The 18,221-nt window shown below is 38.8% G+C and overlaps 1 protein-coding gene across 2 annotated transcripts in view; it reads right to left on the bottom strand.

The window, feature by feature from the left end:
- LOC101987515 (guanylate-binding protein 1-like) overlaps window positions 1–17,243 on the bottom strand; it is a 22,747-nt gene extending 5,504 nt beyond the window's left edge. The window contains exons 1-12 of one of the 2 annotated variants that reach the window (XM_005357374.2): window positions 17,186–17,232; window positions 16,967–17,066; window positions 11,230–11,438; window positions 9,328–9,455; window positions 8,295–8,404; window positions 7,870–8,069; window positions 7,276–7,518; window positions 6,155–6,435; window positions 5,178–5,390; window positions 4,681–4,783; window positions 3,138–3,331; window positions 1,344–1,437 (exon numbers count right to left, since the gene is read on the bottom strand). In XM_005357374.2, the coding sequence (XP_005357431.1) occupies window positions 1,344–1,437; window positions 3,138–3,331; window positions 4,681–4,783; window positions 5,178–5,390; window positions 6,155–6,435; window positions 7,276–7,518; window positions 7,870–8,069; window positions 8,295–8,404; window positions 9,328–9,455; window positions 11,230–11,419 (1,756 nt within the window). In that variant the 5' untranslated portion in view covers window positions 11,420–11,438; window positions 16,967–17,066; window positions 17,186–17,232. Of the gene's footprint in view, window positions 1–1,343; window positions 1,438–3,137; window positions 3,332–4,680; window positions 4,784–5,177; window positions 5,391–6,154; window positions 6,436–7,275; window positions 7,519–7,869; window positions 8,070–8,294; window positions 8,405–9,327; window positions 9,456–11,229; window positions 11,439–16,966; window positions 17,067–17,185 lie in introns of both variants that reach the window. The other variant, XM_013349945.1, reaches the window with a different exon arrangement.
- Window positions 17,244–18,221: the final 978 nt, after the last annotated feature.

The following is an 18,221-nucleotide window of genomic DNA, read 5'->3' as shown; positions in this document are numbered from 1 at the left end:
TCTCTCTCTCTCTCTCTCTCTCTCTCTCTCTCTCTCTCTCTGTGTGTGTGTGTGTGTGTGTGTGTGTGTGTGTGTGTGTGTGTGTGTGTTTCTATGGCTCTCCCTGAATTCAATATCTAAGTGTCAACAGTTTTCACCACTTGTATATAAGCCACACACTGAAAACGTTGTGATCTGGCACTGATGGCTAAAAAGTACTTCCCTTTAATTTAAAAAGGACTATTATTTTACTCTGTGCCTATGGATATCTACGCATGTGCATGCTTTGTGCCTATAGAGTCCAGAAGAGGACACTGGATCCTCTGGAACTAGGATTGCAGATCATTATGAGTTGCCACCAGTCCTCTAGAAGAACAACCAGGGTTATTAACTAGTGATCCATTTTTTTCCAGACCCAGAGCTTTCTGTTATATATAATCATGTATCATCTGTGGCTTGTCAGGAGGAATACTCAATAATACCTAAAGTGTTCTCTATTCAGTGCATAAAAGGGAGCGAGAGCACAGAGGTGAAGAGTCTAAGTTCTTATTCAAATGGAGAAGAAAAAACTTTCACACGTTTTCTGGCAGCTATCTCTTTCCTGTCTTGTCCCTTAGTTAGATAATTCATGACATCTCTAACATAAAAGGTGGATAATTAAAATATAGGGGTCAGTACAGGTTATACTAATCAATGCATATAATACAGTTAGAAATGAAATGAAAAACTTAAGGTGGAAAATGATTTCACAAGTAATTTCATTTTACTCACATAGTTCAGAGATGGTATAAATGCCACAACTTGTGACTTGGCGATGATATAAGTGCCATGAATCATGGCTCAGTGATGTTTTATAAGTGTCAAAATTTCTAATGTAAAGCCATGGGAGTGGTTAGATACCCAAATTCATGTTTAACTTGTTCCCTGATCAGATAGTGATCTAAATAGAAACTCCTGCCCTATGTATTAATTTTTTATTTATTATTATTGCATGTGTGTATGGCTTGTGGGGAGCAGGGGCACACACGTGCCTCTGTTCATGGGTGAGGTCAGAGGACAGCTGTGTGGGGTCTGTGTTCTCTTTCCACTTTTACATAGCTTCTGGTGGTTGAACTCAGGACTCTGGGCTCCACAGGAAGATCCTATTAAGTGGTAAGTCCTCTTGCAAATCCTGTTCTATGTACTTTTACATTCTATTTATCATATAAAAGATAATACTTAGCTAGGTGGTGGTGGTGCACGCCATTAATCCCAACACTCAGGGAGGCAGAGGCAGGCAGATCTGTGAGTTCAAGGTCAGCCTACTCTACAAAGATACAGGACAGCCAGAGATACACAGAGAAACCCTTTCTCAAAAAAAATACTTTTTTCTTTGTATCTCTTCTCCACATTCTTCATCTCTTCTTGAAGCTTTCTGCTCTCTTCTCGGAACCCCTCTTGGAGTAACTGTTTCTGCTCCTAGGAGGCAAAGAGAATAAATAGTTAGCTTTGCATGAATGGAACAAGATAACAAAATCTACCAAACAATTTCCAAATTAGTGCTTTTGAAATAATCCAGTAATTCCTCAAGACTTTGGTATTCAATCTTAAATTTGTTTGTTAGTTTCCATACCCATCCATCTCTTGAGTTCTCAACCCTTATGACAATCCCTGGTACTTTTTCATTTGGCCAAATGTAATATATATATATAGTCCCTGAAAAAGTTTTTATCTGAAATTTTACCTTCAGATTTGTGGATCGATGAGAATTTTTAGTCATTACACCTAAATCCAAACAACATTTCTATCGACTTGTGATTATATAGTATAGTTGTTGTTTCCACAGACGCTTGCCCTTCTCTATGGACAGTTCCCAGTAATCTGGACTCTACCAACTGTGGACAAACTTATTTTAATTGCTCCTTCCCTTAATATATACAGACATTTCTTTAATTATTATTCACTAAAAATAATGGACTTGAGCACGACCGCCATCCATGAGGATCTTGGAATTATTGCTTCATAATCACTGACAGACAACTCTATACACAGAAAAATAATGGATATTTAAGTCTGTGACTCTCAGAATAAAGGGAAATAAGCTTCCAGATTTCATATGTAGAGTAAGAGATAGTAGTTGCGGACCTGAAGGACTGGTATGGTCTACAGTAATTTCTGAACTGACGTTTAGACACAACTATACTTGGAGGAGTGGCTATGAACAGAAAGGTGTTGGAAGACTGTGCCAGTTGGGCATGTGTCTTTCTACTATGGCTGCTTCTAGAGATATACAGATGTAACAGAAACATAATGTTACTTGCCCAAACCTCACACAGTTGTATGAGATCTAGCCTACAACATTTACTTAGAACTGCTCACATTACTTTTCCTCAAGTTGAGAAATCAATCAAAAATGCACATATTGTAGAATTGCTGTATGACAACTCTTTGTGGAACCATACGCACCATCAGCACTCCAGTGCAGTTCCTAATTTGGCCTCTTTTAATTGTTTGATTTAATTTAATGATTTTTAAAACCTTCGTTGTGCATACTCATTGTATGTGCTACTATGTTATACAAACACACTTTTATACAAATCCATATTATGTGTTGATCACATTGTTTTTCATGACTTCCCACCTTTCATTTGGACACACCTATCCACCCCATTGTCATTTTTATTCTGCTATATGGTTGTCTCCAGCAATAGAGCCTTGCCATCAGGTTGTGGAGAGTAACCAATACCCTTGGCAAAAGCCTTTGATGCTTGGAGGTTCCCATGGGGCCCCTTGTGCCAATATACATTTGATCTCTCTCATTTTTTAAAATATGAAAACTTAAATGTGTAAACTAGAGCTTTATTATTCCAAATGTTTTTAAATTTTAATTTTTAATGGATTTTAAATCATAAAATACAGCTTGTAAAATGTTTGTACAATGCCTTCTGTGGATAGCTGTTGTTTTAGTGATTCAGAAAAACGGTATTTATAGGACTGTTGTTTTTTTCTCATGTGAGCAAGTGGCTTTGGACAGCTATCAATGTAGAGTTGTGGGCACATTGAAACTGAAGGGGCTGCTATAGAATATGAGCTGGAGAATTCCTTATAACATGTGGTTGTTTAGCCCACTACAGAGTGGTTTCTGTTATAGATTCTGGAGGATAAATATAAGTAAGTACCTGAAGTTTAATAGCTAATGTCCGTTCTTGTTCTGCCTTTAGCTGGATTCTGTCATTCTCTATCTTCTGAGTCAACTGTCTCATATGTTCCTGATAACTTTTTTCTTTCTGTTCCATCAGCTTCTCATTCTTCTTCTGTGTTTCCTCCAACAGTTTTGCAGCAGCCAGAGCAGATTCAGCTCTCTTACGCTCCACTGAGAAAGAGGGGAAATAACTTTAGCGTGGGTCCACAATGAGAAGGCACCAAGGACTGGTGCTCTCTGTGGACTCATAGGTTGAAGTGTGATGATTTAGTGAGGCATGACTCTGGCAAGGCATTTGGACTTAGACAATTGTGAGGATGGAACCCCCATAGGAGCACAGTGCTGTTGTAGGAAGATAAGAAAACCAGAGTTCAGTCTCCCACCCTGCTAGGGTGCAGTGGGAAGACATTCAGGCTACTGGAGAGAGCACTCTTAATAATCCTATAATCCAGACTCTGAATTATTGGTTTTCAGAACTGTGAGAAATACGTTTATTTTACCTGCGGTACCTATCTATGGCATTCTGTTACAGTGGTCCTCCCTGGAGGAGAGAATAATACTTCTTTCTTTCTTCCATAGTTTCTGGTTATTACTATTAATTTTTTATTTGTTTTTCTTTTTCCCCCTTTTTATTTATTCTATGTGTCTTTTACATCCCATTCATTTCCTTGTTCCTTCCCATACACCTTCCACCCTTGTATCCCGCCCCCCAAGATAAAACAAAATTTAAGACAAAAAGGAGGGGAAGAAAGAGAAATCAAAACACTTTTTTAAAGCAAAAAAAATTAAAAATCTCATCATGGAAGCTACAGTAGGACACACTGAGTCACACAGTAAACCCCATTGTTCTTTATCTTTACTTGCAAATGTTCAAGAGTTATTGGTCTGATTCAAGGCATCTGGTTTCTATTACACTATTGATGCTTCGTGTTCTTGGATATCCTGTTGTCTTGTTTTGTGGAGATCCTGTTGGGTCTGCGGCTCAGGTCCCTTCACAGGCTCCAGCAGATAGGGTGGATGTTGGAGTGAGCCAAGTCATAACTCTGGTTCTGGACCTGTTTCATTTTATGTTATGTATGTGGATGTTTTGTCTACACGCTTATCTTTGCACCATGTGCATGCCTGTTGCCTGTGGAGGCCAGAAGGGGGCACTCTTTGTACTGGAGCTAAGTCAGTTGGGAACCACTACATGGGTATGGGAAATCAAACTGGGGTCCTCTAGAAGAGCATCCAGGGCTCTTAACCACGGATACATCTCTGTAGCCCCTTATTTTCATCACTATTTGATAAGAAGGCTATCTCAAGGCTATCTTGCTTTTGAGGTAGCTGCTACCATAAAACCAGCGACCATGTGCAACATCAGCGACCGTGTGTACCATGGTCAGAAAGGGCTTTGGGGACAAGATTGTCTTCCCACTCTTCTTTCAGTTTAAGACAGGCAAATAGCTAAACTCTTACAAGATTTTGTAAGTAATTTGGTTTTTGGTTTATGGGTTTTTTTTTTTTGGCTCATTTCTTACCTTCAATCTCCTTTTCCTTTTCAGTCAGACTCTGATCTGTCTGTAAAATGGCATTAGAAACAGCCTCCTTGGATTGTAAGTATGTCTGTAGAACTTCTTCAGCCTTAGAGTCCGGAGAACAGAAGTTAGTGGGAGGAAATCTGTCCATCTGTCTCCCTACTATTCTCAAGAATTGTTCTTCTCAACTAAGATTTCTTATGACAGGAATGAGCAAACCATCCAAGGCAACCACTGGTTGGTCTGGGAGAAAGTGATTCTGTGTAGACTCAGGTGTATGAGCTAGAGTGGATAGTCTTGTGGGCTGACATGGGCAGAACACTGAGGAATAAGGCCCTCAAGGAGAAAACAGGTCAGAGGATGTAGATATGAAGGTGTAATGGCCAGAATGTAGAGCTGAAAACAAATCATCAATCAGATGAGTAGGTGACATTTTCTGAATGTTTGGATCAAGGAGGCATGTCTGCAGTGGTAGAGCACACTGATAATAACTTGGTTACCTGTATGCCCTTTTTTGGTTGTCCATAGTACTCCTTCTTCAGTCTCTGTGTTTCCTGAACAAAGAGGCCATAACCTCCTGGCTTAGAGTAAGTGCCTTGCTTCACACCTTCTTCGAGGGGTTTGAAGATATCCTGAAGCAACGCCTGGCAACGGTTTGATGATGTTTCCAGATTGCGTTTACAGAAGTCATCCCACCGTTCTTCTAGCTGAGACTGCAGCGTGAAAATGGGTGTAAAAGATACCAAAGAATATTCACGGGGTTCAGAATTTCTATAAGGGTTTCCCCAAAAGCTTGTTTTCTCCAGAAACTGGATGATAGCTAAGGAAATCTGTGGCTTTTCCTTGAGTTTGGACCTTCTTACGAATCCCCTCCTTCTTAGAAATGATGCTCAGAGGTTTGCACCAAACCTAATGTGCAAACTTTGCTTCTAAACTGGACTGACCATTGCTATGGGTGGAATGGAGGAAACAAAGCATAAACCCAAGGACACGACTAAAACCAACATTCATCTCTTTGGGCCAAATGAAAGAAAACTGGTCTAATCAAGTATATACTTGGTTAAAGCATTGATGGTAAATTATATACACTTAAACTAAAGGTGATTATCATAAAATTATTTTAAACTATGAGTCCATAGTTTTAAAATTTGTTTCTTTTGAGTATTATAATCCTAAAAAGGAAGTTGTCACCATTTTAAAAGATACAAAGTTTATAGTTTCCTTCAAAAATAACACTCATAGCCAGGCGGTGGTGGCGCACACCTTTAATCCCAGCACTCGGGAGGCAGAAGCAGGTGGATCTCTGTGAGTTTGAGGTCAGCCTGGTCTACAAGACCTAGTTCCAGGACAGGCTTAACAAAACTCTGTCTCGAAAAACAAAACAAACAAACAAACAAACAAAACCCACTCATTTCATTGCCTAATAACTAATTTGCATTACACAACATTAATTCATATAAACATAGGAGGAAATTACCCCCAGTTCCCTTTGAAATGCATGGTCTTCATCTTTAAAGGAAGTCCTGAGGAAGATTTCTATGGCCTCTCTCTCACTGGCCCTGTGGAGGTCCAGCAGCTCCTGGAGGGTCTCTGTGGGCAGCTGCACCCTCTGGTTCATCTGCTGGTCATAGTGGGCAATGGCCTTTTGCACTGCGGCCGAGTTCTCTATCTTTGCCAAGGCCAGGACTGCGTTCTCTATGCAGGGCAGATCTCCACTGCTGATGGAGTGAACATAGGTCAGCACTAGGCTTTCTAGTCCTGTAAATAGAGAGCAAATGCTGACGTCCGCTGAAGTAGAACATTCTTCTGCTCTAAGGAAAAGGTAAAGCAGGTAGGTGTTCATTGAACACGGATATCTCAGTCCTCCAACACGTTTAGAGGAAAACTTCTCCCAGTGGTTCACAACCTATGGACTGAGACCCTTCTGGGGTCCCCTAAGACCATTGGAAATATCAGATATATGCTTAAAATTAATAATGGTAGCAAAATTACAGTTACAAAGCAGCAACAATAATAATTGTATGGGTCACCATAACATGAGGAGCTGTATTAAAGGGTCACAGCATTGGGAAGGTTGAGAACCACTTGCTAGAACATAGGAAGTCTTTTATATCACTTCTTTGGGAATCGTTAGTTAAGAATGTGTGGAAAAGTAATTTTTTTGTCATCCAAAAATGTTCTTCCATGTCAAATTCTACCTCAGTGTTGCTTTACAGAACTTTCTAAGGGGAACCAATTGTTTATTGGCTCTGTTTTTCATAAGAGTAATCATGAATATAAGGCAAGATAGTCTAATTTTTTCCCTTAATGGTCAATTAATTTCACTTACTTTTTATTTAATTTAAATGACTATGCGTGTTATGGCTGCATACTGAGAAACAAACATTGCAGAAACTTAACTTGCTTAACTTACTTAATCGAGGTTTTCACTACCTATTCCACTTAAGGGTTTAATTAATTAAAATCTAGTAGATCATTTTAAAGCGTCTAGAATTTAACATAAAGAGTCATAGCCCCTACACTTCTGGAAGCTGAATCTGTGAATGTTTCTCTCTCTCTTCATCTTGAAGGGAGTGGGTGACTAGGATGGGGACTCACGTGGGCCATTGACACGTATGCCTCCCGGAAGAGTTTTGGCTTTGCAATGCTTAAAGATGTACAGACAAAATTCCGCTACTTGCTGCAAAAAATCAGAATCTATTTCATTTTCTTGCAGAGACTCCAGCAGGGAAAGCTTTTTCCACTCAGTGGGTGGATAGAATATAAAACATTTCTTCTTTGGAAAGAACTTTCGAATACAGAGTCGGGGCAAGTTGTATTTTTCAACCTCTTTGCAGGTACCTGGGGAAATAATGTTTACAAAGATAAGTGAATAGCTAGGGGAAGAATTAGTTTGTCCTTTAAGAATGTCTTCAAACAAACGTTCTTTCTATGCTATAGTTCCAGATTTTGTGCAGTTTTGTAACATGAGCAGTGGAGTAAGCAAAGAGATGAATGCAATCTGATAACAGCACTTGGAAAATGGCAGCCAAAGAGACTGCAAGTTAACATAGCTAATATTAGTTCTATTGATAGATGGTAAATAAGAATTGCTTCTTAGGATCAGCCAGAAGCATAAAGGTGAAAAACTGAATATAAGCATTCCAAAAGGATATAAATTTCTGGCGTTTCTACAGGTATCAATCTCTGTACCTTCCTTGAGCTTCAGCGAATTCTCCAGGTACTCATCTGCTGTGACTCGGACTCCATTTACTTCCAATTTCAAGGTCATATCTCTCAGGCTCCACACAAAGTCAGGAAAGAAGCTCACAAACTCAGCTGAGTCTTCCACCTCTTCCTCTTGGTCAGGTGAGGTCCTTGATCTGATCCGATCTGTCAGCTCGGTCACATAGCTGGGTGGCTAAGGAGAAGTGATGAATGAGCAGGGTCCCCAGTCTTCTTACCTCACATTGGTCACCCATTCCTACGCATGATTTTGCCGTGTTCTGACTCAAGTGTGAACTCATTAGTTGGTATATGAGGTTTTCCCTTATGCTGGGGTTATTCTGTCTCCTATCTGTCAACACTGATTCTGCAGCATTGCGAGGCTAGGATGCTCTCCATCACAGAAAGGATACTGCAGTTGGTCCATGGCCTGCTGGTTGATGGGTCCCATGCTGTTGTACACAAAGGTGCTGCTTAGAAGTATAGCCAAAGCAAAGATCCAGCAGTCATTCTGGTTGTCACCCTGGGAGTCCGAACACACACAGGTCAGGAGTTTGTCTTCTGTCAGTTTTCAGGCAAGCAGTGACCAAGGTGTGCTCATTTAATTGGATGTTTAGCAGAGTGGTTAGCAAAACTGATGCTGTCTTACAAACCCACACAAGACAACTCTAAGCAAAACTCTGTTGAATATTTTTGCTAAGTTTTTGGTTTATATTTATTCTTTAAAGACATTCTTTTGACCATCGATAGGCAATTGTTAGACAGTGGATGCTAGCAGATATTCTAAAACTTCAAATACACTGTAGATTTAAGTATTTCACCCATTGGTAATGATAGGATTTATTTTCATGTAATTCATAAAATCTGTGGCTATTATTTTAAAATCTCATTTAATTCTTTCTTCTACTTCTGGGAATAGAAAGTAGGGCTTTGCTAAAGCTTGTCAACAGTAAGGGACTGAGCTAGGCCACTATACGTTATTCTTGAACAATCATTACATACAGGAAAAATTATTTTTTTATTAAATATTCAAAGACATTTCATAAGAGAGGTAGATAACCTATTTATTTTATTCAGTTGATGGATCAGAAAGTTGAGATTAATGGAAGTTTAAAAATGAAGATTCAGATTTAGGAACAAGGTTTCTGTTTAAACACAGTCATTTGTCCTCAAACCCAAATTTGTAACTGAAGTTCTGATTAGGGTAGGATACAAGACACTGAGTTTATCCTTGGTACCTTCATGAGGTGGGGTACCAGGATTAGGTCATAGCCAGTTAGTTGCTGGGATCCTGCAGACTGACCACCCTGCTTTTCTGTGATTCTATTTATTAGTGTTGGCTAAAGTTAATTACATGAGGTTACAGTAAATTCAAGCCCTTATTTAAAAATTACAGAATATTTAGTCATCAGGGTCTGTACTGCAAATTGAACTCTCAGTCCTTACTTTCTCAACATCGCCCAGGCCTTCGGTGTCAAGCAGTACCAGTGTGTGGTCCTTCTTGTGGGGATGAGGCACACACCACATCCAGATTCCTTTTGTATGCGCCTGCACTGTGGAGCCCAGAGCAAAGCCTGTGACGTGTAGAAGAGAGGACCCAGTGAACGGAGAGTTAGCTGCAGTTATTTCAGAGAACTGATGGAAAGATGAGGACAACTCAAGTCAGCAGAGCTAACTGAAGCCAAAGCTAGTACTGATCTTGCAACCAGAGAAATAGCAAAAATCATAACACCAAATACTTTGAAAATATTCAGCTGTTATCATTAAGGAAATAGTATTCAACAAACTAGAAGAATTTCTTAATGCAAACATATGAAATGCCATGTATGAAAACACCTGCCAACATTAAACTCAACAGTAAAAGCTGAAAAGTTTTTCATGTACGATCATAAAAGAGAAAACAAATGTGCCTAGTTTGGACTCTGGTGTCCAGTACAGTACTTAAAGTGTTATCCAGGGTAATTAGGGAAAAAAACAGAAATATCTGGTGACCCAACTGGAAAGGATTATATGTTAAAACCTTTCAATTTCCCAGAGAATAATTTTGAATATAATTAATTAATTAATTCAGTATGGCTACAGCACACAAAATTATGTCTGTAATTTCTACAATTAGTTCTTTTTCTACACACTGACAATTAATAACTATAATAATATATAATAATTATAACTACAATAATAATGTGTGCAAAATTAAGAAATCCCACTTAGAATTCTATCCAAAGAATAAACTACTTGGGAATACACTTCATCTAGAAGGTGACAAATCTACACAGATTTGAAACACACAAGTTGTTTTTAGAAAAAAAAATTCAGAAAACACAATTACATGTTCCATGTTTAAAGTTTGGAGGACAGAATCCTTTTGAAATATCAATATGACATGAAATGATGAATGTCCATTCTATTTGTGACAAGGAACTTGCTTGGTTAACAAAGCTGTGGCGGAACTAGAGGATCCAAGTAATCTTCCCAGCTCAGCCTCCTGAGTGCTAAGATTCCTGCTCTGCGCCACAGCCCTTACTCCCTTCATATTTTGCTTTAAGGGTCAAATCCATAAAAACAGATTATAGAACAGTGATGGAAACTAGAGGATTGGATCATTTTTTATATTGGGCACTTCGTTTGTGTTGAGGAAAATATAATATATATACATATATAAATAGATTTACGTGATGATTGCACAATGATGTGAATTTGTTTAATGATATAGAACTGCAGTTAAAAATTATTAGAAGAGTTAATTTTATATTGTTTATTCATGAAAATAATAATTTCTAACTCAATTTGAAATGTTTTTAAAACTTTAAAGATCAGAGGAAACTCACTATTACTTCATGGGCTTATTAATTTACAAATTATCATCATCATTGTGTGTGTGTCTGTGCCTGCATCACGTATGTTTGGGTGCTGTGTCACAGCATGTCTGGGTGTGTGTCACAGCATGTCTGGTGGTCAAAGGACATCTCGGTAGATTTGGCTCTGTCTTTCACCTTTCTGGTTATTGGATCCAGGTTGTCTTGTGCAGCAAGAGCTTTTACCTGCTGAGCCCTCTTCTTGGCCCAGCCTTTATTATGTCCTACAGATTATTGTTTAATTTAATTATTGTTACTAACGCTTCCTCACTTTCTAGGATAGGAATGGGTTCTGCCTTCAAAATGGAAATGAAGATAGTAAAGCGTGTTATGGAACTGACTGACTTCCTGAAACAGAATGAAGATAAAAAGTCTAACTTTGAGTAGGAGATTAGGTTTCAGAATCCATCTCCTCTAACTTTCCTCCTCACAACAGAGGCTCCAAGTGTGGCCGAATATGGGGACTCTGTAAGACATTGCTGGTGGCACTCACCCGATTTCTTCCCAGCCAGCTTGTTCATCAGGTAAGATTTTCCCGTGCGGTAGAGGCCCACAATGGCCACCACCACCACAGGCTGTGTGATGGCCGACAGGATCTCCAGTGCCTTCTGATTTGGTCTCAGCTGTCCTTTTGCATTCTCAATGAGACACACAGGCCCAGGCATGTGGACCTTTAGAGCCATGTCTGCTGGGGCTCCTTGTCTTCGAGGGAAGAGGAGGAATAAGTTAGAAATTCCTTCTTAAAAGGTGGAGTCACCCTCCAACACAGAGTATTGTACAGTATTGCCGAAGCAGTAAGGGAAAATCTGGACACACATCCAAGAAGTTGAATAAAACGATAGTACGAATTCACTTTCAAAATTCAACTATTAACAACTTAAATCTTCCCTTTAAGTTAACATGGGGGATATTCCTTTTAGATTCTAACATTAAATTTTATGGTAGATATTGAACAGGAAACAATTTATTAAAAACATTCTTATTAATTTTATTTTTAATCATTGAGATTATAATTGAATTATATTTTCCTTTCCCTTTCCTCCCTCAAAATCCTTCCATATAACCACCCCATCCACACACTGTCCTTCAAATTCATGGCCTCCTTTTTCACTAGTTATTGTGTGCATATATGTATATGTGTATGTATGCATTCTTACATATAACCCATTCCGTCTATATAATGCTACCTATGTGGCTTTTTTTCAGGGATGAAAAATATCTTTAAAATTCTATTTAGAAAATTATCTTTTTAAAAAATAGACTTTCACCTGGGCAACAGAGCGAGAATCAGGACAGGCTCCAAAGCTACACAGAGAAACCCTGTCTCAAAAACCAACAAAACATATCCTTTCTTGGGGGCTGGCTTGATGGCTCAGCTGGTAAAGGTGCTCAGTGTCCATCAGGACAACCTGAGCTGAGTCCCCAGGATCCGTGTGCTGGAGGAGAACACTGGTTCTCACGAGTAGTCCTCTTGTTTCCAAACGGGCTCCATGACATGTTCACACCCCATACACAAAGACACATAGAGTAAATAGATAAATGAAACAATTAAAAGTTCCTTAAACACAGAATTTCTCTAAATTTAGCATGAGGTGAAACTTATTTTGACTTAGACTACATATGAAAAATTTAATATGTATTTATTAGCCCATTATTTCTTTCAATGAGTAAAAACACTCATGAATAAAGGCTCCATTTTTCTCTTTTTTGCACTGGATAATAATCTGCACAGATGTTTAGTGTTTTTCCCTCCTTCTAGCTCTTGTGAACATTTTGGTGACTTGAACATGTGCAGGGACCCTACTGTTGCTGCTCCAGGAATGAAATCAGCACAATTTACTTGTGCGTATTTTTCAGAAACAGGTCATCCTGGACTAGAAACTCTTCCAAGGACTTGGTGGGTGTGAAGGAAGGTCCCAGAAAAAAAAAAAAAGAATATACTTCAGTTAACATTCTACAAAAGCTTGACTAATTGATGGGAACTTCAGTGACTTTGGAGAGCTGGAACGTTGAAGACCCAGAGCCAAATTATCTTTGCTACCTCAGACTCAAGATCACATTTATTGTCCTCTTCTGTGTTTGACCTAAGATCTTCCTATCAGGTATGATCTTTGTTGGAAATGTATAAACGGAGCCCTGGCTTCTACCACCCAAAGTGTGAGAATGTAGTCAGAGAGCATTTGAGGACTGTTTCCTTACTGTGCTCTAAGTGACCTACATGATGCTTCCGGAAATATGTTTGAACACATCTTCATCTATGATTTTTCTTTTGTTCTGTAATAAAACTTTATGCAACTATTACCCTGTTGGAACCTGGTATTTGGGATGATCCGCACCTGCGTCCTTGCGAATTATTAAAATTCAATGCTAACAACTCAACTCTTTCTTTAAATTCATCATGAGAGAATTTCCTTTTGGATTCCAATTTTAAAATTTATACTAGATATTGAATTGAGTAGTTAACATCACAATATTTAGTTTCAAAACAATAAATTATTCCTTTATCTGTTAAAAGTAAGAGTTGTGTGTCTTTTGTTTTTGTTTTGTGTTTTGGCCAATTAAGACGTTATGTGTCAGAGCAGAGCTCTGAACCTTCACTAGTAAGGTAACCTAAATAGGGAGGGATCCAAGTGCCACATTTTAAAACACCACAGGAAGCTTAGAACAACAGTGAGCAGAAGACTAAAAATCATGGAGCAGACCAACAACAGTAAGAAGTTTTTCAAAGAAAATGGCTGTTTCCTGTGGCCCATTTTTAGGTTTCCTGGTTTGTTTGTATGTTTCTTTTTTTTTTTTCTGCTTGGTAAAGGAAAGAAAAGAAAATGGAGAGGGGAAAGGAGCAGAGGATGCAGAGGTAAGAGTTAACAATGGAGAGAGAGAATTGATGAATGAAGCTGGTGCCTGGCCAGAAACTCAAGGGAGGGACTTCTAGGAACAACTTTCTAAAGATCTGAATGGGTGGGGGCAAAGTAAGCCAGCCGAGACACTACCCCTGGTCCTGCACTGCATGGGATTCTTCGGAGGAAGCCTTTTAATGAAACGCAAGTCTGAATCCTATAAGTGAGAGGTATGGGATTTAGGAATGAGAGAGTCTGCCCAATGAAAGAGGAAATCCACTTAAAAGCCAAGTTCATTTTTGTGGCAGGGAGCATGCTATCTTGCTCTCCTTCTTTCCCTCTGGGTCCCGGAGTTTTCTTTCTGCTTCCACAGTGTCTGTGGCTGTTTGCCTTGCATCATTTATTGTTTTATATTATTTAGTTTTTTTATTTCTCCTCTTCATGGAAACAATGCATGAAGAGACTTTCAGTTGCAGCAGGGACAAGACAGAGCAAGGAATGTCAATGCCCATGGTCATTTAATTGTGTTCCCTCTCAATAGAGGCAATGTGAACACAGAGAAGAGCAAGCATCGTAGCATCGTTTCAGCATTTCCAGCTGAATTTGAGCCCAATACTTATATACAGGGACTATTCACCCTGATAACACCCCTCCTAATATAACCCGATCCTGTGCTCAGTTGATGCCCATTCTGACTCTGATGATGTCTAAGTGACCCAAACAAAACCTTCTTGTCTCCTTCCTGACAAAATAGACCCCATGTCTCCAAGTAGAACTCCCCAGAGCTGGGAAGACCAGTGAGCCTCCTTACCTCCTCTTATTGTTCATGGTGATAGACTGGCTTCCCTGCTAGTCTCTTATTTCCTTCTCCAAGGCTGTGAGACTTTCTCTGAGTGAGGTTGATCAAAGGCACAGCAACATTCTTAATAGATGAGGGGAATATGAGAATGAAAGTGCTCCCTTCACAGCAGTGAATCAACTATCATAAAAGTAGTTCCTGTAGCTGAGCCAGTGGGAGGGTTTGTCAGGACTTCTCAGCCAGGCCTGTCAAACATTTGCTTGGAAGAGACCTTTGTAACCACTTGTGTTTTGACAACTGTCCATTAGATATGGATTCTTTTTATATAGGCAGGGACTCTGAAGGTTGGGGGCCTGTGTAATCATCTGAGATGAGGAGGCAGGATATTATTTTGTAAATCTAGTTGCCTAAAATAAACCTCCTGGTGTGACTGAATCTTCTTTCAGAACTAGTAGTGAGGGAAAGGGCATGTCTGCCACCCTGCTAAATACCCAGAACCTTCTACTTCATTCACTCTTTCCAGCCAGCTCAGTCAGCATGGGCTCTGTGTACTGGAAGTTTTTCTAGGCCTGTAATGGTGGATTATTACATGAATATTTTTCTCAATGATGTTTTACAATTTTATTCAAATTTTTATCCTTTCTTAACATTTTATCTTCACTGTTATTGAATCTACTTCAAACTCATTTAGCTTGCTTAATACTTATTTACTTATTTTGCAGAAAGTATTATCCAATATCTTTGCAAAAAATGACAAGTTGTGTTAAAACTGTATTTTCCCAGAAAGGATATAGTCAGTTTCCAATAAGATTTGCTATATCTGTGGTAAGAGTGGAAGAAATCTGGTACTTTAGTTCTGCCTGCATCTTCTCCATCTCTGCTTCTCTGTCACAGAAACTCTATTTCTGGTGAGTGTGGTCCCAGCATTTGGGAATGGCTAGTGTGTCACAAGGTCCATTCTTCCCTTGTGGTGATGGAAAGTGATGTCATGTATGACTGGTAAAAGATAGAGCCTAGTGGGAAGTCATCATAGACCTCTCCAGAATCTCCATGACCTCCTCTCACCTTGGGACCTTCCCTTTCCTTAGGCAATCCTACCATGACGTAATCTGCTGAAACCATGAGACTGCCTGATGTCACACTTCTCTACTTTATGAAGCACCCAATGTCCGATGCTTTGATTTCATAATAGAAAAAGACTAGTACACACAATCAATGATCTGAGGCAACTCTTTCTTCATCTCCCAAGCAATTTTTTTGAGACAGAGTTTCTTTGTGTAGAACTGGATATCCTGATACTAGCTGTAGACCAGGCTGACCTCAAACTCAGAGAGATAAGCTGCCTCAGTTTCTGAGGTGCTGGAATTAAAAGTGTGTGCCACCACCACACAGCAACTTGTACTTTTTGATACTACTCACTTATAAATAGTTTTTGTGTCATTCTCAGATACAACACCACTTTCATCTTAAATTTTTTATTTTTCCTAAATCTGATGTGGGGGTTGTCACTTTTGTTGATCTTTTCCAAAACTCGACTCTTAGTTTGTTGACTTTTTTGTTGCTTTATAATGTCTGATCATATATCTCTGCTCCAATCTTTATCATTTACCTTTCAACAGCAAGATCTAGTTTGTAATTTTGTAGTTCCTTGAAGTGTTAATTTTGAAGCTGAACTATTTTGATGCTTTTCTTCTTTTAAAAAGTGTTTTGAGGATCATACAGCAGAGGGTGGGCAGAGTCTAACTAGCAGCTACAGAGGGAAGGCTTCTGAGAGCAAGATGGGATATGAGCTTAGCAACTGGAAGTGTAGCTTTGTGGGAGGATCATGTGTGTAGGGGACCACGGGAGCTGGAGACGCTGGGTTACATCTCCAAAGGACTCAAGTTGTGTTCTCTGTGAATTGCATTCTTAAGAATCCTGGAACTAAATCAATCAATCAGTCAAGAATCCCAGATCAAGTGATTCTGCAAAGCAGAAAGAACTAGTCAAGGACACATATTGCCCTCTTAACTAACACTTGTCAAACTATTATGGTTGTTACTACAGCTGACTTCTCCCTGAGCAAAAATGCAACGAAAGACTAGGAAGACTCACTTTTAAAAAATAAAAAGGCAAAGAGGAACAGTGGGAAATGAGCATTGTTAGAAATCAGAGGACATACACACACCAGCAGATGCACAAAACACAGAAAAGAAGCATACACACACATATGTTCACGCATATATACACACACATGCACACACATGAAAACATATATACATACCACATATCCACGGAAAACAAAAAGACTATACAGAAAAGAATAACTCTAGAATAATAGCACTATGGAAGAAATTTCAAGGCAGAAACATCAGAATAACGTCAGATTTACTATTTTCAACAATCTTAGGAGCCAGAAAAGCATGGATTGACATATTACAACTCTTAAAAGAAACCCAAACTGGAATATTCCAAAAAAATTGTAATAAATTAGATGGATATATAAGATTATTTCAAGACAAACAAAAGTTAAAACCGTTCATTAATCTAAGTCAGAACTGCAGGAAATTCTTACAGGAATACCCTACAGAGAGGAAGGAGAAAGTTTCATGTACCCGTGCACAAAGGCAGTCCATGAAGGCCACGGATGGATAGATGAGAGCGCAAAGGAAGAACCAATCTTGTCCAACACAGCGAACCATCAAGTATTCAGTGCTTCCAGGAGAAAGAAAAAGAACTAACAATTAACCAGCCAACCAGAGCAACAAACCCCAAATCATAAACAATAGCAGTTCTTCTCAGTTATTCTGTAAATGCAAATACACTTAACTCACCAATTAAAAGACACAGACTACTGGACTGGATCAGGGAACACACATAGCTAAAAAGACACCCATAACCGGAGAGACAAAGGTTAGAAATCAAACTGCTAAACAAACAGAACATGTAAACAAGTTGATGTAGCAATTCGCATACCTTCAAATTAGACTTTAAACCAATCTAATCAGAAGAGGTAACGAGAGCTCACTGCTACTTCTCAGTAGAGGGAACACTTAGTCAAGTGGACATAAGTATTCTAATATGCAACCAATTTTATTCCTTTGATTTCAAATCACAAACACTGGAAGATTGCAGGAGCCCAGACACATTAATATGAAAGAACTCAGTATATCTAGAAAGGTTCCTCAAATAAAAACTCAGTAAGCAAACCGCAGAACTAAATTACTGAACAGATTAATTATACTTGAAAGGCATTCAGAAAATTCCACCAGACAGTAAATATACATTCTTCTCAGCAGCACATGGAACATTGTCTACAATTGCCCACCCTGCAAAAGAATAAACCCTAGTAAATAAATAAATAAATAAATAAATAAATAAATAAATAAATAAATAAATAAATAGAGTTGGGGGCTAGAAGGGTACCACAGCTGGTAAAAGTATTTACTGCTTTCGGAAAGGAAACAGGTTCTCCCAGCAAGCAAAAGTAACACGAAACCACCTGCAATGCCAGTTGCATAGGTCCTGCTGCACTCTTCTGACTTCTGCAGCCACTACATACATATGCAGCCAAAACACTCATGCACACAAAACAAAAAAAAATTGATTATTTTTTTAAAAGCCCACTTTCTGTCTTCTATCAAATCACAGTAGTATCAAACTAGAAATCAGCAGGAATAACCTTTGAAACTACACAGATACTTGGAGATTAAGCAATACACTTTAAAAGTGTGTGTGTAATTCTTTTAACAATTTTACACAAGCATAAAACATATTTTTATGAAAACTATCCCTCTTTATCCTTTTCCCTTCAAAAAAATTTTGTTTAAATTTTTTTTTACTTAAAAAAAACCACTAAGTGACATTAGT

Source organism: Microtus ochrogaster, chromosome 21 (assembly GCF_000317375.1).
Source record: "Microtus ochrogaster isolate Prairie Vole_2 chromosome 21, MicOch1.0, whole genome shotgun sequence".
NCBI lineage: Eukaryota > Metazoa > Chordata > Mammalia > Rodentia > Cricetidae > Microtus > Microtus ochrogaster.
This window is presented reverse-complemented; position numbering and strand designations above follow the sequence as displayed.